Genomic DNA, 21,393 nt, shown 5'->3' with positions numbered 1-21,393 from the left:
GCGGGTACATTTTTTTAAAAAACTTTATGGATGAAGGGCCACCGGCCAACCGGGATTTTGGTTGATACCCCCCATGGCCAGTCCGCTTGTGCTCTGGTTTTATGTCTTGCTTCACCGGAGACTTTTGGTGTCTTCAGTGATGGAAATTCTGGAGGATCGCTTTCACCTGGTTCTGCACACCAGCATCTCACCTGTGGGCGGTCCCATGTATATTTGAGGAGGGCCAGCAGTGGAAGGGCCAACAAGGAAGGACTCACATGCACTAACGTACACACGCTGCCAGACCGGCAACCAAAACCAGAGAAACTCAGATTACATTACACAATGCCCAGGACGCCATCACTCTGCTATATGTCTGCATAGAAAATGTGCTGTTTTCTGCTGCAAATATTCAATTTTGTCACTTTTTCTACAAAACACACAACAAAACATGCTTATAATTAGTATGCAGCTCAGAAAACTAAAAGCAACTATTACATCTTAAGAAAAAACATTGTGATTTTTATTTGTGTACTTGTGAACTAAAAAGACACAGAAAAGACACAGTGAGAAGAGATCATTACGGTATCAGTGTGTCCTTTTGTATCAACATGCGCTATAGAGGACAACAGTACACATATGCAATAACTGACCAGCACCCACAAGCAGTTATCACACAATCCTTATTTATTTGTCCATAACCTTAAATCCATTCTATTATAAATCTTTAGTATGTAAATAACATTTCAATAAAACACCGTCAACAATCATTTACAGGTTACAGAGAGTTCCCTCTGGCAAATCCAGCTGTAAATGTCTACAATCACACACTCACTAGATACAAAGGAAAAGAAAACCATTCATCAACTGGCACAAAGGCTCATGGGATGCAGACTGACAAAAAGCCCTTTCGAAAGTGCATTATACCGCAGTCGTGTTGCAATGTCTTTAAACAGAAAACTCCCATTTCAGAACAATAAAATAGACAAATATGTTTCTCCAATATATTTGGCAATGTATCACTCTTCTAGATATGTATAAAAAAGTGAACTTCTTATAGAAAGTAAATTTTCTCCTCATGTCAGTTATTTTCAAAATATAAGTTAGAAAATGCTTTTAAAATTTTGGAAGACACTTTGGAAATTCTCTGTTAAATAATAAAGAGGTGTTTTAGTATATTTAAGTCAGAAAAATCAAAAGGACACTATAATCTATGACACTCAAAAGAGGAGTATTGATTGAAAACTGAAATTTCAACATTTAACTCTTCAAATGAGTCCATATTGGACAACTTCAAGTATAAAACTGTTTTTTTGGATTTGTATTATTTGAAGGCTATATGCTGAGATTCAAACTCTTTCTGTTTGACACACTGCAAAACTTCAAAACTTATCCAGAACATTACACAGCAACAGTAACAACTGTACTCAAAACAAACATCTCCTTCTGTCTAGAAAAGCACTCTTTACATAAAAAGAATTATAGTTCCGTTTGTTTTTCCTAAACACGTTATTTCTTCGTCTAAAGGCATCATGTATCTCATGAAATGACCATATCCTTGTTTAAACATTCGTGATGATTCATAGTAAGCTCAAAGTAAAAGCTAAATATTTAAAGCACTCAAACTTTCGTTTTGATATGTACTCCCTCTTTTGACCCTTTGAGGATTAGGTTGGGGAGACGTGCACATTCTTAGTGTTTTACATGAATAGAAACCGCTTTTCTTCCCCCGCACTGAATTAAAGCCTGTTTTAGAGACGATAATCAAAACTGAAAGATGTGTTGGTACTGCAGCTTTCGCAGAAGTCCTGCTTCCTCCAGTTATGCATTATCATGATTGCAACACAAAAAAACCCAGTCTTGTAATGTCTGACAGCTGAGAAGGCAACAATCATGAAAATATGTGAAATAAGCATGAACTTTAAAAACTAATTAAAGCGCATGTTTTGGACACAGATAGTGTGAGAACTACATTTCTCAACCAATAACATAACATAAACACCCATTTAAAGAGGCAGCTACACGAAATGGTTTGTTAATGATACATTTAAGAGAGTAAAACAAATTCAGTTAAGATCAAAGTTAAATTAGGGTTTTACTGATATTCGACTACCTATACTAGTTGAGGAAACTAAAACAAACTTTACTCAATAAAATCTTCCCTGCGATGTAAGAGCTGGGATTTAATCTCAGGTTGTCAATACAGACAACCACAAACTCCTCAACTTTACTTTCAACAACACTTAAACATCAGTTGACTTTGTTTGTAGTCACGTCTCATTCACTATATATATATATATCTGTCAGCCGTCAGAGATTTTGCTACACCATTTATACCTCTCCCTTAAACATCTCTGTGTTTTAGACCATAGTGATAAGTGCTGCAAATCATTGAGCAGTACTGACTTATATCAGTACTGGAGTTTTATATTATTTTGCATCAATGTGATAAAGCATCTTGATTTGACACGTTTAATTCTCAGGAGAGGTCAAATACAGACAAACGTGTCTGGTTCTTTTATCCATAAAAAGTTTCTCTATTGATTTTCCAGGAAATGTATTACATCAAGATAAATACTGATATCACAGTATCAATTTACAAATCCCATGATAGAGCATTTTAACAATTTCAGCCACTCCTAATAGGACATTTGTCAGCGTGCAGAGAGCACATTATTCCCATCTTAACAACAGCAGTCTTCATGAGATGCGAATAATGGGAACAAAACTTAATTTATCAAAAAAAATTGACCTCAGGGTGAAAACAAACTGCGGATTTACTTCTGTAAGGATGCAGTAAAAAGTTGCCACACGACCTACATCTGCGCAAGTTCTTCACATTCAAATATGTGACAAACCTCTATTTATGGAGTGAAGTTCAACACCCTTAATGCTACATTTGACCTACAATGTCAAGCTTTTATAAAAGGTAGTGCATGCTCACATTCACTGGTGTAACATTGTTTTACTTTACATTGTTTTTAGCCTTTGTTCAGCTTTCCCATGATCAGAATTCATCTGATGTGTAACATTTCATGAGCAAGCAGCAAGCTCAGAGACGTTTTTAAAATGTCAGAACCTTTCAGTGAGGTTGATGAACTTCAGTAGACTCTGTCCCAGTTGCCTTGAAATCCTGTGCACGAGCTTAAACACCCTGAAAGACTGTTTCAAAAGTCAGTTTTACACCTGCTTACGTGCCTTCCTGTCACGCTTAGAGGAGGTCAGTACCATCGTAGACCACAGGCTTGTCGAGACTCAGGTGATACAGCACTTTCTTTGAGATGAACCTGATGAAAAGGGAAAGACATGAGAAACTTTATGCTTTAACAAACATGCAAGGACCTCATATGAGACAAGGAGTTACTGAATTACGGGACTGGGTGACTGACCTGGAGAAGGAGTTGTCAAAGACTAGTGTGTATTCTCCTGGGTTCCTGACTTTCAGTTCCCCCTGGATTGTCTCTTTGTGAGAGTTACAGCGAGTCAGTGGGATCAAAACCTGCAGAGAGCAAAGGACAGAAATCCTGGTTGACATTTATAGTTACGGTAGAGGATTATTTCTGAATCTATTAGGTCAGATCTGAAAAGGTGAGAGAATGAAAAGAGGAGGTAGGGATGGAGGTCAATATCACTTTATTGCTTCTGTATCTGGTTTTGAATCCCTGAACAAATCTCGTCTGGTAGTCTGTTTAGTGGGGAATGAAGACACCTTTTAGTTAAAAAAAATTTTTTTATTTCACTCAGTATCAAACTTTAACCACAGAGATTCTGCTGTGCTGAAATAATATTAATTCTACTTTATCATTCAGCAAATATCAACTAAAATAAATAAATAAATTTTTCTGCATGCATGATGCAGAAAATGTTACCTGAAGATGAAATCGTTGTTGCACTGCTGCAGGTCACAGAATACACAACACTAGCAGTAGGATGAGGCTGAGCCACAAGTTCTTCCTTCAACACGATGGATGGTTGATAAATATTTAAGCAAGGGTCTTAAATCCTTAAATCCTCCCATAAATACTGTATTTGCAAATGTTATCATTGACTTCAGTGAAATGTATACACACTTTGGAATGTTTAAACTTGTAATTACTCCTTTTTATGGGCCACTTGGGACCAGGAGAAACAAGCTGTGAACACAACACTGACACATCATAAGCTTTTAAGTTAATAGGGCCGAACTTGTGAGAAAACATTTGATAATTTACACATCCAGCAGTTACAGGGGAAAATTAACATTTATTTGGAATCGTGTTCGTGTCCTTTCACTCTCTTTGAGCTCGGTTTTTGGTCTCTACCAACTCCTGAGCGAAACATCTGCTCTTTAGCTGCTAATGCTCCACTGTTTTAACCGACATTCTCTGTAGGCTCATCATTTGGGCAACCCCTTTCACACAGCCACAATATCTGCCATTTTCCGTCAGTGTTGTTAACAGCAGTGTCGCTCAGTTAGCACATATTTGTGTATTTTATTCTTCTTCGCATGTGCCTGTTTTGTAAGACAGAAGCGAAAGATTTGAGAAGGGATTCACTGGCTGTCCAGCTTAACAAATCCAGCTATTCTCCAGCTACCAACTTAGAACCAGATCCAAAATGGAAGCACCAATCAGAGTCCGTCATTAAAAGAAAGTATTGTGTATACATGTTCCCTTTATACACATCCCAGCGTCTCACCTTGGCCTGCTCCAGTGGCGTCTCTGTATTCTCCCTGTAGAGCACACTGAAGGAGATGCTCTTGGGTTCAGAGGTGAAAGTCCAGGTAACAGTGGGACCAGGACTGCTCATGGTGATGGGGATGGTGCTGTAACAACTGGACTTGATGAAGAGCTCTCTGGAGCTGTCCCCAAACCCTGAGATGTCATCGATTGTGAAGTGGACAGAAAGACTGCAGCACAAGGCAAAAACCAGGACACAAGAGAAGTTCACAATGACGGAGGACGGCAATTGACGACAATTATTTTAGTTATTTTCTCAATTAATTGTTTGGTCAGAAAAATGTCCGTCACAGTTTCCCAGAAATCAAATTGACATTTTCAAATTGCTTGGTTTATCCAAACAACAATCCAACATTCAGAAGTATTCAGTTAACTATCACATCTGGCTTGAAGACTTCTTTGTTTACCTCAAATTTACTTGTTCATGTTTACTTATTTATTGAGTCTATATAAGTAGACTCAGTACTTTGACATAAACTGAATATCTTTGGGTTTTGGACTATTGGTCGGATAAAACAACAACAGACATTTGAATACGTCACCGTGGGTTAAAAAAAATCATTGATGGCAGCTTTATTTCCAAGGCCTGAGTTTAGTTTAGTCTATTTGCACAAATAATAAAAAAGACATAATACTTAACAGGAATAAAAAAGGATTACGCTGGTTAGATTAAAAAACACTAACATTGGATTATAAAGTGATTTTACAAAAAAAATAAAAAAAATTTGAAATAAAAATAAAAACAATAACATAAAATCAGTTTATCAGTCACATGGAAAATAACCACATGAGCACAACACACAGAAAATAGAAAAAACAGGACTATTTAATATGTCTCGTCATGTTTTACTTACTAACTCAAATTGTTAATAACGAGCAAACTCTACAACTGCTACAAACGACACCAGGATAAATAAGAAACCTGATTGTAATGCAGTAGTACTCCCCAAAACCTGTAAGCAGACTTCAATGTGTATCCCTTTAAAAATTCACAATATGTTCATTTTGGGGCTTGGATTTAGTGCTTCGCTCAACGGCACTTTACCCTTATCTGTTGACATGAAGCTTTAAAGTTTTCTCCTTACTCTGTAAACAAAACTTTCTATAGGAACAAAGGTTCCAGAATACAAACTAAGCAACATTTGGGGAAGTTGTTGATGTAACACATAGATTTGTTTCATGTTTCACTTCCCACTTTGGATTCAGCAATAAGTTTCCTTCAGAGGAATTACTAATAAACTTCCTCTGAAAGTGTAACCTTGAGATTGCATCCATGTGTAAACGCAACAGTGCTGCATCCAGAGTGTAACCTTAACCGCATGTGATAAACTCACGTGAGTTCTCCAGACTTCAGCAGGCAAATCTCTGCATCCTGCACCGCAGCACTGAGGTCCTCAGTATCCTCTGATGTAAGGTCTCCTGCACTGGCACTGCTGTTTCTAGAAAAAGAAGAAAAAAAAGAATTTTCATCTGTAATTTAATGTATATCAGTTTGTGGAGGATTGTTAATAAAAAATTTAAAAAAATCGGAAAAACATATGCACTGTATGGTTGTGCAGGACATGCCAAAGTGCAAATATGCGCATGTGTTAGGGTACCAAGTTCTTTTTTATAGACACTGTATACAGAAAAATGTTAAAATAAAAATAAGTTCAATTCATTATAATTCATTTTTAAAGACAATGCTTCTTCTTTCTTCTCACTGCTGCAAATATTTCTGGTTTCCCGCCTGCAGAATTAAACTGGAACAGACTAAATGGATTGTTTTGAACGTGAAGGAGGCCTGTGTTAAATCAGATCTGTTTATGTATCTGATAAACTGTTAACTGTATTAATCTCTCATGTTGTGGTTTATGATTTTTATCACTGACTCCATGTGCTACAGTCTCAATTCCCTTGTCAGTGACTGCATGTGAGATACTTACAGTTGTGCTGCCCCCTGCTGTCCATGTCCAGGAGAGCAGGCAGTAGCAAAAGAGAGGGAGTCACTGACCCCGCTCACTTCCTCCTCTGTGATGATGTCAAAAACACCATCGTCCTGTTTGTTTTCTTCTTCTGCTCCTAGAAAATAAACAATATCTTGATGTTTACTATTGCATTTTCATTGAACGCTTACTGCACCGTACATCCCATCATCAACAGATAGATCAAATATGAAAATAACCTTATCACTTGACAGGTTAGTCCTGCATGTGTTTATTGTTTTGTGTGTTGTGTTACCTGAGACACCGGTCACAGCTCTCCCAGCCTGTAGCAAACGGCTGAAAGGTGTCCCCGGGGTGCTGTTAGTCACTTCCTCCTGTGGGTGGCGCTCCACTACTGCACTGTGCTGGTTATAACAGTCCATGCAGCAGCGCTCCCTGTTGCCCCCCTGTTGGGTGCTCACTGTGTTGCTGCAGCAGTAGTAGCAGAAGGGACGCCCACACAGTCTAAGAAAACAGCAGATACAACGTGATGGAGATGGATAGACTCAGAAAAATGGCTCATTATTTTGAAATGTATTATGGTGTACAGAGGATTAATTAGTATTTAGAACATGTTTCAAACCAGTTCCTACAAAGACCTTTTTGTCTTTTAACACAGATAAAAAAATACAATATGTAAAAGACAAACACGTGTGCATCGGGAAATAAAAAATGCTACATTTTAAAGATAATTCCAAATAATATTAATAACCAATGATTAAATTGCATTTAAAAGCTTTTTAATGGTTTGGCTTCTGAGATGTGTACTATCTTTACTCAAACACTTGTCACTACATGCAGTGAGAGTTTTACATGAACACCACAGTTCCTGAATATGAGGCGCTGATCGACCATTCATGTGGCTGTGGAGGATGTTTGGTATGATCTTTGGTTCACAGTTACAGTTGGAAAGTCTTAAATGAGAAGTGAAATGGGGAAACAACTTCAGTCACGCATTTCCAGACTGTTTTGACCTAAGCCATAACAAAGGGAAATGTTATTTTTGGTGGGACCATGCACCATGTTTCTGGTTAAATGTTTTGCATAAGTCTTTGGCAGCAAATACTATGTGTTGTGTCACACAGTATAAACTGATGTGGTGATTGTCATTAAACTACTAGTTTACAGCGGACACGACTGAGCACTACGGAGGACAATCGGACCTGCAGCTGTACTTGCGGATCCACCAGCTAAACTGACTGTGACAGCCCAGACAATAGTTCACGTCTCTCTCCGTCTCCTCATCCCGCAGTTTCTGCTCAAACTCCAGGGCATCTGTCTTCTGCCAAAGTGCATCTTTCTCCCTGCAAAGAGCAAAATCAAGCATATTTGCATAAGCGCTACAATCACACATTATTACTGCAGATTACACAAGCTGGGTGTTTGGTTGTAGCCATTTGCAAAACAAACTCAAAAACATTAGGCAACAAATCTCAGCATCGTGGCTCAACCCTTCTTTGTGCATATTGCACTAGTATCGACCAGACGAACAAGAAGGAAAAACAGTAAAAACAACAAAAATACACCATAGGTAAATCTGAGGTTATATGAAGTATGTTTATACCTGATGAGTTCGACAAGTCTTTCTTCCAAATTAATTTTGGTGCGGTAAAGGTCATCGAGTTCAGCAGCCGTCTTAAGATCAAAGCTCTGTTTGTCCTGTTTGACTCTCCGTAGATTTTCATTCATTTCCTGACAGGTCCGCTGAGCTGCTGCCAGACCCTCCTCAGACCTGCACGCATACATATACATTATCATTTTATTATAAAATATGTGAAGCTTCCCAGGTGACTTTGATTCTCTCCATGCTGTTATTATTTTTAGGCCTGAAATTTAAAAACAGCAAGAAGAAGAATGCCAAAATCCTCAAAACGGCATAATGAATGAAAAACAAACATTCAGATCTAAACACACAAGATTAGAAACATTTTTTTTTTCACAGAGCTATAATTTGGTCCAGAATGTGTGATTATGAATACAGTATCTCACCTTGATAAATTCCCTTTCAGATGGATTATCTCGTCTTCTTTCTGCTGGATGAGATTTTCAGACTTGGCCATCTGGATGTTTTTCTCCTCAATCTGTTGGCAATATCTCTGATTCTCAGCCTGCAATCAGCACAGCAAAGCAAGACATTATTTCTGAATTATGCTTGTGACCATAACGTTATGATTACTTCAGTTGCCCAAATACACAATGTAACTGCAATTTGCATTTTCATTTATCAATCCCAGACATACAAATACACATCAAGATAAATGTACATGCACTTTGTTGAAGGCTTCCTTGCTAGAAAACAAGTCTAGTGTCTGGCTCAATTTTGGTCTCATCAGAAAGAACCTTCTTCCAGATCACTTCAAAGTCTCCTTGCAGTCTGTATAAGCATTGTAGAATGGGGCTCATCGGCCAATCATATACTGTAGCACCAAACTTGGTAAGTAGCACGTTGTCATTTCACCTTTAGTCCCTTGAGTTTGTTCTCCAGATCGACCACTTTGTCTTGCTCAGTCGTCAGCTGTAGTTTCATTTCCTGTAGCTCTTGGTTCACATTCTGGATGAGTATATAAATCACAATGATGACTTTCAGAAATTCAGACATTGTGGTTTAATATTGAGATATGCTGATAAACATCTTCAGTAGTTTTCTGTTATTACTTGTCATGAAACAATCCAGCACTCTGTTTACATGCAGCTAAGTCACCGGGTTACACAGAGAAATCAGGCTACACAGCTTATCGGAGAACGCGTTTACCGGCACTGTAGTAACCTGTTTGCTGTAAATCTGCGTATACATGCAGCAGATCAGCAATCAGATTTCTCCTCTCAAAGCATAGCGTTTCCTCACAGCACATATGTGTCTGAATTTCATAAGCAGTCATATGATTATGGGGGAAAACTGTCTTCTTTAGACTTCAAGCAGCTATTTATATAACTTTCAGTTTTAGTTGGACTCGTAGCGTGTAGTTTGTTCCTGTGTACAACGCCAAGGAATCGACATTCTCCAGGAGAAATCTCCCTGGAGAAAATCTGGTTTCTCTGATCCTCTACCCCAACATCAAAAAAAACTGGTGTGACGTCAATATGGCATTTAAAAAAAATCAGCTTACATCAAGAAGCCAAAACATGGTTACCTAAGTGCATGTGAACACACTGAAACATACAACATCTATATAGTTGACTTGTTTGTGTCTGACCTGGATCTGGCTGTCGTAGCTCATGGCTTGGCTGCTCAGCTGGAAGCGGAGAGCCTGGATCTCCTCCTGGTTCGTCTCCTGCACCGTTTCAGCATCCTGTTGGGCCTTGCTCAGCTTCTGCAGCTCCTGCTTGGATGCCAACAGATCCTCCTCCTTTTGGAGCTGATTGAGGAGCTGCTGGTTCTCCTGACGTAACTCCTCCATGCAACTACTCAGTCTCTCAGCTTCCTGAGACGCCTCATCCTCAAGCTCTTGCAGCTTTGTTGACAGGCCCTCCCAGCGCAGACGGGCCTCTTCGTTCTCAGCGGTTAGCATACAAACATGCACACCGAGCTCAGCTGTTTCTGTGTTGGCTCTATGGAGCGCCTCCCTGGATTCACTGTTCTCCAGGCACAAGGATTCATATCGCAGCTTCAGTTTATTTAGCTCCTCTCTGGAGGCTGTCACCTCTGCAGCCAGACCTGCGCGAGCCTGAGCCTCACCGTCTCGCTCGCGGACGAGAGCCTCCTCTCGCTCCCGGGAACGAAGAATCTCGTCCACATGCCGGCGGTTTAGCTCCTCCACCTGGCCCTTGAGTTGTTCCGCTAAAACACGAAGGTCCTCTCTGGACGCCTCCGTCACCTCCTGCAGGGCCTGAACTTTCATCCTCTCCTCAGTTCCTGCTAGAAGCTGAGCCCTGAGCTCCACCACCTCTTCTCGCAGCCGGTGCACCTCCCTCAGGTTGAGCTCCAGTTGAGCCTCAGCTATAACCAGCCTGAACGGGGCCTCTTTGGTTTCCATTGAGGCACTCTGATGCTCATCATGAAGCTTCTGCATTTTTTCATTGCTCTCTGCAGCTCCCTTTTCATCGTGCAGCTCTCCGGCCCTGCTCTCCAGTTCCTCTGCTCGAGCCTGCAGAAGCCCACATTTTACAGTCTGGTCTCTGAGTTTCGCCTCAGTTACCTGGAGTTTTTCAAGTAACTCTGCTTGGCTTCTTTGGGACACTGTAAGGTTCTTGCCCAACTTTGCAGCTTTGGTACTGAGAGAGTCCAACTCCTGTTGCGTTCTTGCTAACTGCTTCTTCAACAATGACTGAACCTCAAGAAGCTCCCTGTTCTCAGGCTCTAGCTTCTTTAATTGAGTATCTGATACCTCCTTCTGTACAAGTGCCTTCTGAACGATCTCCTCCAAATGCAGGTTTTCATCTAGAAGCTTCTTCTCTCTGGCCTCCACACTCATATTTGCAGCCTCTACTCTACCTTTTAAGTGCTTCTCAGAAGCCCTCAAAGCAGCCAGCTGATCTAACAAGGCTGTCCTGCTCTCTGTCAGCTCTGTAATGCTCTCCTCTCTCTTCTTTACTGTTTGGAGTAGCTTAGTGTTCATTTCCATGAGATTGCTGCATTGAGTTTTGTAGTCCTCAACGTTTTCGGTTTGATCAAAGGAAGTGACTTCATTATCTGTAAGTTTAGAGCTAAGACTTTCTTTCTCAACATTTAGCTTCTCCACCTGCTCCTCTAAGTGTTTTATTCTTTCTGAACTAACAGCTAGCTCTTTCTCTCTGGCTTTAAGAGTTTTTCTTAAATCCAGGATCAGGCTCTCGACTTCCTCATTCTGGCTACTACTCATGCTACATCTCTGCTCTACCTCCTCCCTCTCTTCCTGCAGTCTTTTCCTTAGTTCCTCTGCCTGTCGTTCTCTGCACTCCAGTGATGCTTGTAGATCCTGAAGCTGGGCTCTCAGGTTCCCAGTCTCCTTCTCTTTCAAACTCAACGCCCCCTGAATTCGACCCACGACCCCTTGGAGCTCCTCCAACCGCTTGAGGGCCTCCTCCTGTTCATCATGTGCTCCAGCTTTTACTTCAGATAGCTTCGCCTCACTGTTTCTCAACTCTTCTTCCCTGAGTTTGAGTTCCTGTGATAGACGCTCTGAGTGCCTGGCCCTGTCTTCAGCCTCTCTCTTTGCCTCCAGCTTCTCCTCCTCTGTTGTCTTCAGTTTATCCAGGAGTTCCTGGATTTTCCAGGCTGAGTCACAGTAGCTTGCTGCTTGTTGACCCTTTTCTTTGAGAGCTTCATCCAACTTAGAGAGAAGCTCCATATTTTTGTTCTCAGCAGCTGTGAGTCTGTCTTGAAGTTCACTGCTTAGAACTTCCCTACAGTTATGAAGGTGATTTACTCTCTCCTGATTACCCGCTTCTTGTTTACTTTGGGCTTCTGTTGATGCCGAGAGGCCAGAGGACTTCTGAGCTGCAAGCTCTCCTCTGAGGTCTTTAACTACACCTTTCAACTCAGCAGCCTCTTTGCCTAACGCCTGAACCTGAACCAGAAGCTCCTGCTGTCTGAGCTCGGACTGGTCGAGCTCAATGCGGAGATTCTCCGCAATGCTGCAAGGAGAGGGTTCCCCCAGTTCTCCCAGTTCACCAAGGAGACTGTGACTCAAGTCAGGGATTGGAAGAAACTCCGCCTGCACCTGGTCAAATGATGGAATAAGAAAGCTCTGGTCAGATACTTCAAATGGTCACATTTTATAAAAAATTTTTTTTTTTAAAGTTTTGTGTAAAAGTATAGTACAGTTACAAGGTTTGGCCACCTCTGAGCAAAATACATAGTTTGTTGATTTCTGAAGTGAAAATAAGTAAATACAAGCCCTGCAGCAAACAGAAAAAATTAAGATTAAATTAAAATGAGCCTTCTTCAAATATTAATGCACTGTTACTTTTATATTTCTAGTATGTGTGTATATATATATATATATATATATATATATATATATATATATATATATAGAAGAGTGTATTCTCTTCTTTCCCCTTCACAAATAAACAAATTATGTCGTTTGCCCAGGAGTGCCCAAACTTTTACATCCAACTATAAATCGGACTGTGAATATACCTGTGATTGTGAGTAGCTGCTGACCAGACTGTTGATGCTGGAGCAGCGACTGGGAGCCTTCCACAGGAAAGCTGATGAGGCTGTGCCTAATGTTCGCCTTTCAACATAATCAGATACCAAATATTAAATTAGCTTAACACCCGATAAATAATAGGAGACAAACATGACATCCAAATTATTGAAAAAAAAAAAAAAAAAAACATTTTCAAACAGACAAAATTCTTAATATTTTCCATGGGAATTATCCTGGAAAGGACTGTGCAATTTGGTACTAATTATATATATAAACAGAGACAATGTTATGACAAAATACAAATACTATTTACTTGTTGGAAAAATATGCTTGTAATTTACAAATGCACAGAAAAACTTGTTTTTGCATTTCTGGATATTCAGTTGAGTTCCTGTGAACTTACAATTTCTTTGCAAGAGGATGGTTATGTTACCAATTACCTGAAATGAATTTTACTTCCACCAAAACAGCACCGTCTCCATTTTACCTTTAAATACACCAAATTACGCGGCAAGAACTTTCTCACGAATTTGCAACTACACAACTACTTCTCAGTTTCTTCTAAGAAAATATTACCACACTAAAAAACCTAAAATAAAGTGTTACCGATATTGTCACGTATAATATTGCAAAGTTTTCACACCCTGGACACAAATATTCATTTACTTTCTAAAGTAACAGTTAAAAGGAGGTAAATGAGTTTTTTCTGTTGATAAAAATACTGCAATAACAATTTGAATCTTACTATTTCTATTGCTATTATTCCTTTAATTACAAAAATTGCACTTGAAAAAGATTGTTTCTGTGGATTGTGTCTAACTGGATTAGCCTGCACAGCAAGTGTTGCCTTACCTGACCAGAGCTGACACACACACACACACACACACACAATGCTACTGAGAAACAGACCATATGTGGCTGAATGCCTTTTAACTTCATCTACTCTCCCATTTTACCTAACACTCTCTTAAAATATAAAATGTAAATTATAAAAGACGATCCCGACGGCCAGTTCAGCGAATCTTACTATTTTTGATTCTGATTCAGCTAAGCCAATATGCTGTCATACAGTATATGTCAAATATTTCATCACTAGTACAGTGATGAAACTGTTTAGCCAGACACAATTAAATGGAAAACCAAAGTATGTGTGTTTGTTTGGGTATTGCATCACATCATATGAGGCTACTTGTTGGAAATAATACGCACAGCAATTATCTGCTTTTAAGCAATTGCTGACAGTGAACATAAATACTGTACAGACTGACATAATCCTATAAAATAGCCCTTAAAAACAATTCTGCATTTCTGAATATCATCTTTATTTTTGTTTGTAGTGTGTGTGAGAGATGTCGATTCAACCCTTTTTCAGGCTACAGTTTGTGTTGTTGTGGTGTTGCTGCACTGTATTATACAACAGGATTTAAATAATAATCACGATAATGTGATTCAGTAAAACAACACAAAGTATGCTTTAAAAAATTGTAGCAATCGCCTGTAGAGTGACTGCAAATTGATGACAAGGAAGTGAAAAGTTTTGGCAAAGGTGTTGACGCGAAGAACAGCGATCAACGCTCACATGCTGTCACCACCCACACTTTCGGCACCCACATCCTCTTACGCACAAATTCAAACACACACAAGCCAAAGAAAAAGAAAGAGCTGTGAATGTGCTGAGTGATCAGATAATTAAGTGTTTCTTCACGTTTTGAAATACCTAATATTCTATCAGAATTTTACATTAGATGGACTAAGCTGCTGTGTTAGCTCAAATTACTTTAAACCTTTCTTAGATCGTTTGCTAATTATTTTTGAACCTCTGGAGGATCTGTAACCTTTCATTTCTTTCTTCATTTCTTTGTCCCAATACAACATCAACAATAAATCCAACACCCAGAAACACTGACATGTTTTCCTTTCAGCCCAAGGAAGAAAACTGCTGATTGTAAAAGTGTAAACACATGATCTGTTACCTTGCAAAGGCTGGCCAATCTGCATCGAGGTCATAACCTCTGGCCGCAACGTCGAATTGGATCTGGTTGAGCTCATAAAGATGGTTGATTATGTCAGCAGTGAGGTGACACTTGAGGAATGGACTCCGGGCATAATACCAGTCACTGCATGGGAGGAATACAAACAGCAAAACATAAAAATTTTATTGGATACAAAACAATGTTTATAGAGCAATTAAGCAATGTGTTTTGATATATTGTGCTGTTTATGTTTAGATTAGATAAATGGAGATTAAGACAAATTAATTTTTTCACAACAAAAACGAGACTAAAGCAAAATGAAGCAAACTTTGAAAACGAGAACTATGACAAAAACAATTTTTGTCAGGTCAAAACTAAATTGTGAAAGATGAACGAACAGACAAGGAACTACTTAATGATGTAATGCAAAGTCTTATCAAACAACACAATATCACACACTAATTAGCAAAACCGATTCAGGTGCTTGAACTGTTGAATTTCAGTTAATAAGAAGCTTCTTTCATTCTGAAACATTATATCTCTACCAGTATTGTTATCTGCCTTGCAGTACAGAGGAGTAGCACCGCATCCATGGTAATTGGATAAAACAAAAATGGCAGCCGTTGTAGCCACAAATAGTTTAGAAGACAAAAAATTAAAAATACATGACAAAAATGAGACAAGAACTCAATTAAAATGCCAGGCTAGCTGTTTCCCCCTGTTTCCAGCCTTTATGCTAAGCTAAGCTAACCAACCAGTTTCTTGTCCAATTTTTGGCAAGACAGTAAATAAGCACATTTACTAAAATGTCAAACTATTCGTCTAAATACAAAAATTGCACATGAAAAAGATCGTTTCTGTGGATTGCGTGTAACTGGATTAGCCTGTACAGCGAGTGTTGCCTTACCTGACCAACACACACACACACACACACACACACACACACACACACACACACACACACACACACACACACACACACACACACACACGATGCTACTGAGAAACAACAATATGCGGCTGAATGCCTTTTAACTTCACCTACTCTCCCATTTTACCCAACACTCTCTTGAAATATAAAATGTAAATTGTAAAAAACCATCCTGGTAACACAAATGTCAAATAAAGCAAAAAACAAAAGTAACATTTGGTGCTCTTTTAAAAGACAGGAAGTGAAAGCCATCTGTACGTCTCTATGGCTCAGCTATGTGCCTGTTTTTTTTTTTGGTTTGTTTTTTTCCTGTAAAAACAGAAATAAGACATAAATCAGGAACGGAGAAACACACTTCCTGTGAAATGATGCCATCTTACTGTCATCAGTGTTGTAAAAACATGACATATCAAGCCAACTCTTAGAGAACTAATATGGAGAAATGTGTCCAGTGAATGTGAGGGTGTATGTGTGTCTCCTCTGACCTTGTGACTTTCTGGTTTATAAGACACTGCTGAAGCGTGTCTGCAAGACGCTGGTGAACGAGTGAGTAGCGGATGAAAGCCCTTCCTTTCCCCAATGACGTCTTCAACTGAGGCACAAAAACATACATATTAGTGTACATTCACACACAGACATTACATGTTATGTGGCAGCAGTATTTACATCCTTTTATATCTACAGTGTCATACAGCTCATACTATTTAAACTGGTTCCTCCGTTTTCAGTTGCAGGACATTAAGGACCAGCCGTTAAGTAAGGCTGCAGCTAATGATTACTTAGCCCATTATGGTCATTCTTAGTCAGAAAATAGAAAAAACTGTCCATTACAGACCAAGATGTCTTGATTTTTCTGACAAACCGTTGAAAACCAAAAGATATTCAGCTTACATTGATTTAGAAGAGATAAAAGCAGAAAGTTTACCCACACAGGAGAAGCTCAAACCAGGGAGTAATTAGGTTTGTTTTGCTTTAGAATTAACTTAAATTAAATCTAAATAGTTTGTGTTTATTTTTCCGTTGTTCAGCTGATCGATTATTTGACTGATTTCACTTCTAGTTTTAAATAACCCCGATGTGAAACTGTGTTTTGTTAACATGTGTCCCAGTAGAGAACATTTCAGGATCTCTACATTTAAAGGTCATCACTGCGTAGACACTGTCTAGCACAGACTCTCAAATACATTGGCAGATGGAGGGATTTAGGTAAGACAACAGACTCACAGACCTACCATAAGGACACCAGCTGGAGACTCCCTTATGTCTGTGACTGAACAACAAGATGCAAGAAGAGCAAACCCAGAGTAAAAGTAATATTTTAAGTGAGAGTTTTCCAACAAGGAACTGGCCGTCAGCTGTTATCGACTGAACCATGTCACCTTTGAAAAAAGTCAAACTGACACTTGTAAATCTCTAAAGAAACTAAGGACCACAGATATGTTTTGAAGAAGCCTCCATGCTAAAAGCCCTAAAGAATGGACCGACAGAAATTAATCAACAACTACTGTGATAATACATTTATTGTTTTCGTCACTTTTTGAGCAAAAATCTCAAACATATGTTGGTTCCTGCTTCTAAAATATATTTTTTTGTAATATTTGACAGTAAATTTAATACCAGTCGGCCTTGTACTGTTGATTGGAAAAAACAAGCAAACAAAACAAACCCTGAAAACGCATACGACATAATAGACTACTGTTCTACAATATAAAAAAATCTATAGTAACACAGTGAGCTGGCAGACACCCAAGAAAAGTCACTTTAGCCTTGACACTTCATATTTCCATTTTGAGAGGATCACAGAATGGATACACATCAGATTATTGCACTTTTAGAAAGAAGGGCAAAAACGATTGGTTGGTCATTTTTTCAAGCAAAACTGAGAAAAATGTTCTGGTTCAGGTTTCTCAAAGGTGAAACAACTCATTTGCATTTCTTTAACATCTATAATAGTAAACTGACTATTGTTCTGTTTTGGACTGTTGGAAACCTCGGATCCTGAGAAACTGTAAACCAATCGTTTTATTGAGAAAATAATTGGCAGATGAAATGAAAATAACAACCAGTTGCAGCTCTTCAATACACCACAATATCCCACTGTGGCCTATGTATGTACTCATATATACGTATTCACACACAACTGCAGTGAGTAGATCTGCATCAGATTAACAGTGGGTCTTAGAAAGAAAAGCTGCAACGGTTTGTCAATTAAATGCTTAGTTGATTGATAGAAGAGTGAACAGCAAATATTTAGATAACTGATTCAATGTTGAGACTTTTTCCAAGCAAAAGATCCAAAGGTTTGCTGGTTGCAGTTCCTCAAATGAGAGGATTTGCCGCTTTTCTTTATCATAAATGATAATAAACTCAATATATTCAGGTTTGTTGTACAAAACAAGCTATTTAAAGATGGGTTTGCGATGTTTTTCTTTTATCCACTGAACAATTGAGTAAATAATCATCAAATTCTGATAATGAAAACATTGTAGCCCCAATAGAGATAAAAATTTCTTGTGAGGCAAAATTAAAACATTTAATTTCTAAATCATTATTATACTTTCTGTTTTTAAGCACACAGAAGCCTAACTATCAGACACACAGAATTAAATATAGTAAAAACTAAAATTAATTGAACTACAGTTATTCCAATATGAAGCTCACCACTGTGAATCCCCAGGACAGAAGGTGAAGAAGAAACAGTACAGGTGTGAGTCTTACTGTACCTGACCGACCAGAGGATTACCTACATAGTTGCACAGTCATTGTGTATTTCAGTGTATGCGCATGTGTTGCATGTCATGGCAGGGCTGAAGACAAGAAGAGTGTGACTGTGTGTGTGCTGCACAGGAGGATTACCTCAGGGATGGACTTAACAAAACGGATGCCATCGTTAGCTCCCTTGATCTTAATCAGGCAGTCGCAGAAGTAATCCCAGTAGTCTTTCCTCTGGCCAAGAAAGGTTGTCTTCTCCTTCTGGTCAAACTAAGAAACACACACCACCATGTTATAACAATGTCTGTCTGACACTAATGTGTATAATTGTGCATTTGCGTCAGTTTATAATTCATATAAAAAAAAAAGGTTTGAGAAAATGTTAAGAACATAAAGAATAAATGTGTTAAATAAATGTCTTCTTTCCTAACTTCTATCTCAAGACCCTTTAGATTTATATCATGCAATCTTTGACTGTCCAAACTCCCAAGTAGGAAACCACTGGACCAAAGACTGTGATGAGCAGTGTTAGCACACTTTAAAATTCCCACTGGATCATCCAAACAAATAGAAGTAATACTTTACTGATTTAAGTTTTGTTGTTATCACTGTTAGGTGCTTTGATATCAGAATAATAGTCATTTTGTAAACTGGAGATTAAATTACAGTTGAAACATTTAGTCAATTATGTGATTAGTCAATTGCCAGAAAAATGATATGGGACAATCAATATATCCTGTAACTAACTTTTCAAGCAAAAATGCCAAAAAGTTGCTGGTTCCAGCCTCTTAAATATGGACATTTCCTCTTCTCTTCTTTGACTTACATGGTAGTCATCTGAATATCGAAGCAATCTGAAGACATTACCTTCAGCTCTGAAAACTTATGATGGTCAATTTTCCGTATGTTCCGACATTTTATATACCAAATAATTAAATGACTGATCAAAAAGGTATGTGGCAGATTAATCAACAATAAAAATAATTGTTAATTGTGGCCCTGGTAGATTTAGGTACCCTACCTGTAGCAGGTATTCTAGTTTATAGAAGAACTTGTGCAGGTTGGCACTGTCATCTGTTATGGGTTCACCGCACTCCCTGTGTTCTTTACTCAACTCCAACACAGCATCTAAACAAAACAGATACAGCATTATTACCTCACACACACAAAATAATCTGTTCCCACACTAATGTTTGCAACATTTTTATCTGTCATAGATGATTATTAGTCAAAAAAAACATTTCCTGTCAAAGATGTGTGACTCTAAATGTTGCAATTATTCTGTGGGCAAGATACTGTATGCAGTTTTTTTTTTGCATTGTTATGTCCTGTTTGATATGTTATTTTTTATTTTTAACTTCTTCACTTGTATGCCTACTGCAAAAAGTACACAAAAAAACATGTCATATGGCTCACATAGAGCAACACTGTATACTGTACACATATGTTGTTTATTGTTTGTGCAGATAGCTTAATCACCATGCAAATCTCTGATTATCCTCTGCAGTTGATTATCACCAACCGATGAGCAGGAAGCCATTGTGGGGAAAATGTCAGGAAATTCTGCATGTGGGATTAAAACAGAATTTTTTTTGTTATTTCCCATGTTTCATGATACAAACACTGTTTCTCATATCCCTGAATTGTCCAGAATATACCCCAAAAAGCATGTGACTGTAAATATATGCCAAAGCTGCTACCAGTGGGAGGTAGACATAAAAATAGTACTGCCCTAAATTAGTTTCCCCCTTCCTGTAAAAATGTAAGTCTCTTCCATTAAAACAACAGTGGATCCTGGAAACCTAAAGCTGATGAGACAACTGAATTGTGCCACTAAGAGGGTGCATGAACATGTTAAGATGACACACTAAGGAAAACACATTAAGTAGCCAAGTTAGCAATATTTGCCTACAGAGGAGGTACAACCTTTACATCACGACGACAGGTGGAAGCGTAACACTGTTTACAGCGACAGCCTCTTTATCAGATCGTTGACACATGATTTATCTCCTGTTATCAACGGTTGCCAACATTAACCAGAAAAGTTGACTCGTATCACTTTCAAACCGCTTCAAAATGCAATCAACCGCGACGTAAACATGGATTTGTCAAAGCTTGCGAGTGCTATGTGACATGCACCTGCTCTCGGCTCTTCATTTCCTGCTCTTATTTCATGTACATTTCTGTCACAAGCCTTCGCAGTTTGGTTGTAAATAAAGCCAAACAGCTTAACATTAAATAAAGGTTGAAATAATAAACGTACTTGATGTGTAAAATTGTCCAGTGTCCAGTTTGTAGGTGATACAGCAGAAACTTGCTACTGTTGGGGCGGGCTCTCTGAATGATTGACAGGTCTAATGGATAAATAGGGAGAAGCTCCTGCTGCTAGTTTGGTTGAGAGACAAACGGTAAATAAAGTAAATAAACAGAAAGCTGAGCCGTGTGTCCTGCGTCATATACCTAATGATTTATGAAATATATATAAAGTATTAGAACAAAAAACAAAAAAAAGGCCCGTGTCATGTCTGACGAGTCTCTCTCTGTCTCTCTCTCTCTGTCTCTCTCTCTCTCTCTCTCTCTCTCTCTCTCTCTCTCTCTCTCTCTCTCTCTGTCTCTCTCTGTCTCTCTCTCTCTCTCTCTCTCTCTGTCTACAATAGTAATATATAAATAAATAATATATAATAAATATAATAAATAAATATATAATAATATATACAAAAGAGATATACAAAAGAGATCAATTATTTATGAAAAAAATACTGGATTATGTTGTTCAAGCAATAAAAATATATTCATAAATATTGTGAGATAGTCCAGCATGAGCAGACAAATTATTTATTTTTTTATTTTATTTATTATCCTCAAGTTAAGTTGTTTGTTTTCTTATAGTGACAAAAACTGCACTGTTGTTGTCAACTGGGAATGTGTATGTTTTTGTAATTGTGAATTTCTGAAATTCCCATTACTTCCAAAGCCTAAATGGCTCCGAAATCAAGTATAAATGGTTAAGGGGAACATTTCTTGTCACATGCAAGGTCAAAA

The 21,393-nt window shown here is 38.4% G+C and overlaps 1 protein-coding gene across 2 annotated transcripts; it reads right to left on the bottom strand.

The window, feature by feature from the left end:
• Window positions 1-648: 648 nt before the first annotated feature.
• LOC130179166 (FYVE and coiled-coil domain-containing protein 1-like) lies at window positions 649-20,690 on the bottom strand. Of its 2 annotated transcripts, none has more exons than XM_056391965.1 (18): window positions 20,615-20,690; window positions 19,831-19,914; window positions 19,373-19,479; window positions 18,496-18,621; window positions 16,125-16,231; window positions 14,709-14,852; window positions 12,723-12,819; window positions 9,856-12,300; window positions 9,120-9,212; window positions 8,651-8,769; window positions 8,226-8,393; window positions 7,825-7,965; window positions 6,918-7,126; window positions 6,623-6,758; window positions 6,032-6,136; window positions 4,657-4,867; window positions 3,369-3,478; window positions 649-3,266 (listed from the first exon to the last, which is right to left on the bottom strand). In XM_056391965.1, the coding sequence occupies exons 2-18, from the start codon at window positions 19,889-19,891 to the stop codon at window positions 3,191-3,193; spliced, it is 4,455 nt and encodes a 1,484-aa protein (XP_056247940.1). In that variant the 5' UTR covers window positions 19,892-19,914; window positions 20,615-20,690; the 3' UTR covers window positions 649-3,190. The 2 variants fall into 2 exon arrangements, with proteins under 2 accessions (XP_056247940.1, XP_056247942.1); XM_056391967.1 differs by lacking the exon at window positions 20,615-20,690 and adding an exon at window positions 20,278-20,376.
• Window positions 20,691-21,393: the final 703 nt, after the last annotated feature.

This window comes from Seriola aureovittata, chromosome 12, assembly GCF_021018895.1.
Source record: "Seriola aureovittata isolate HTS-2021-v1 ecotype China chromosome 12, ASM2101889v1, whole genome shotgun sequence".
NCBI classification, from domain to species: domain Eukaryota; kingdom Metazoa; phylum Chordata; class Actinopteri; order Carangiformes; family Carangidae; genus Seriola; species Seriola aureovittata.
The sequence above is the reverse complement of the archived record's forward strand: the minus strand, read 5'-3'. Positions and strand labels throughout refer to the sequence as shown.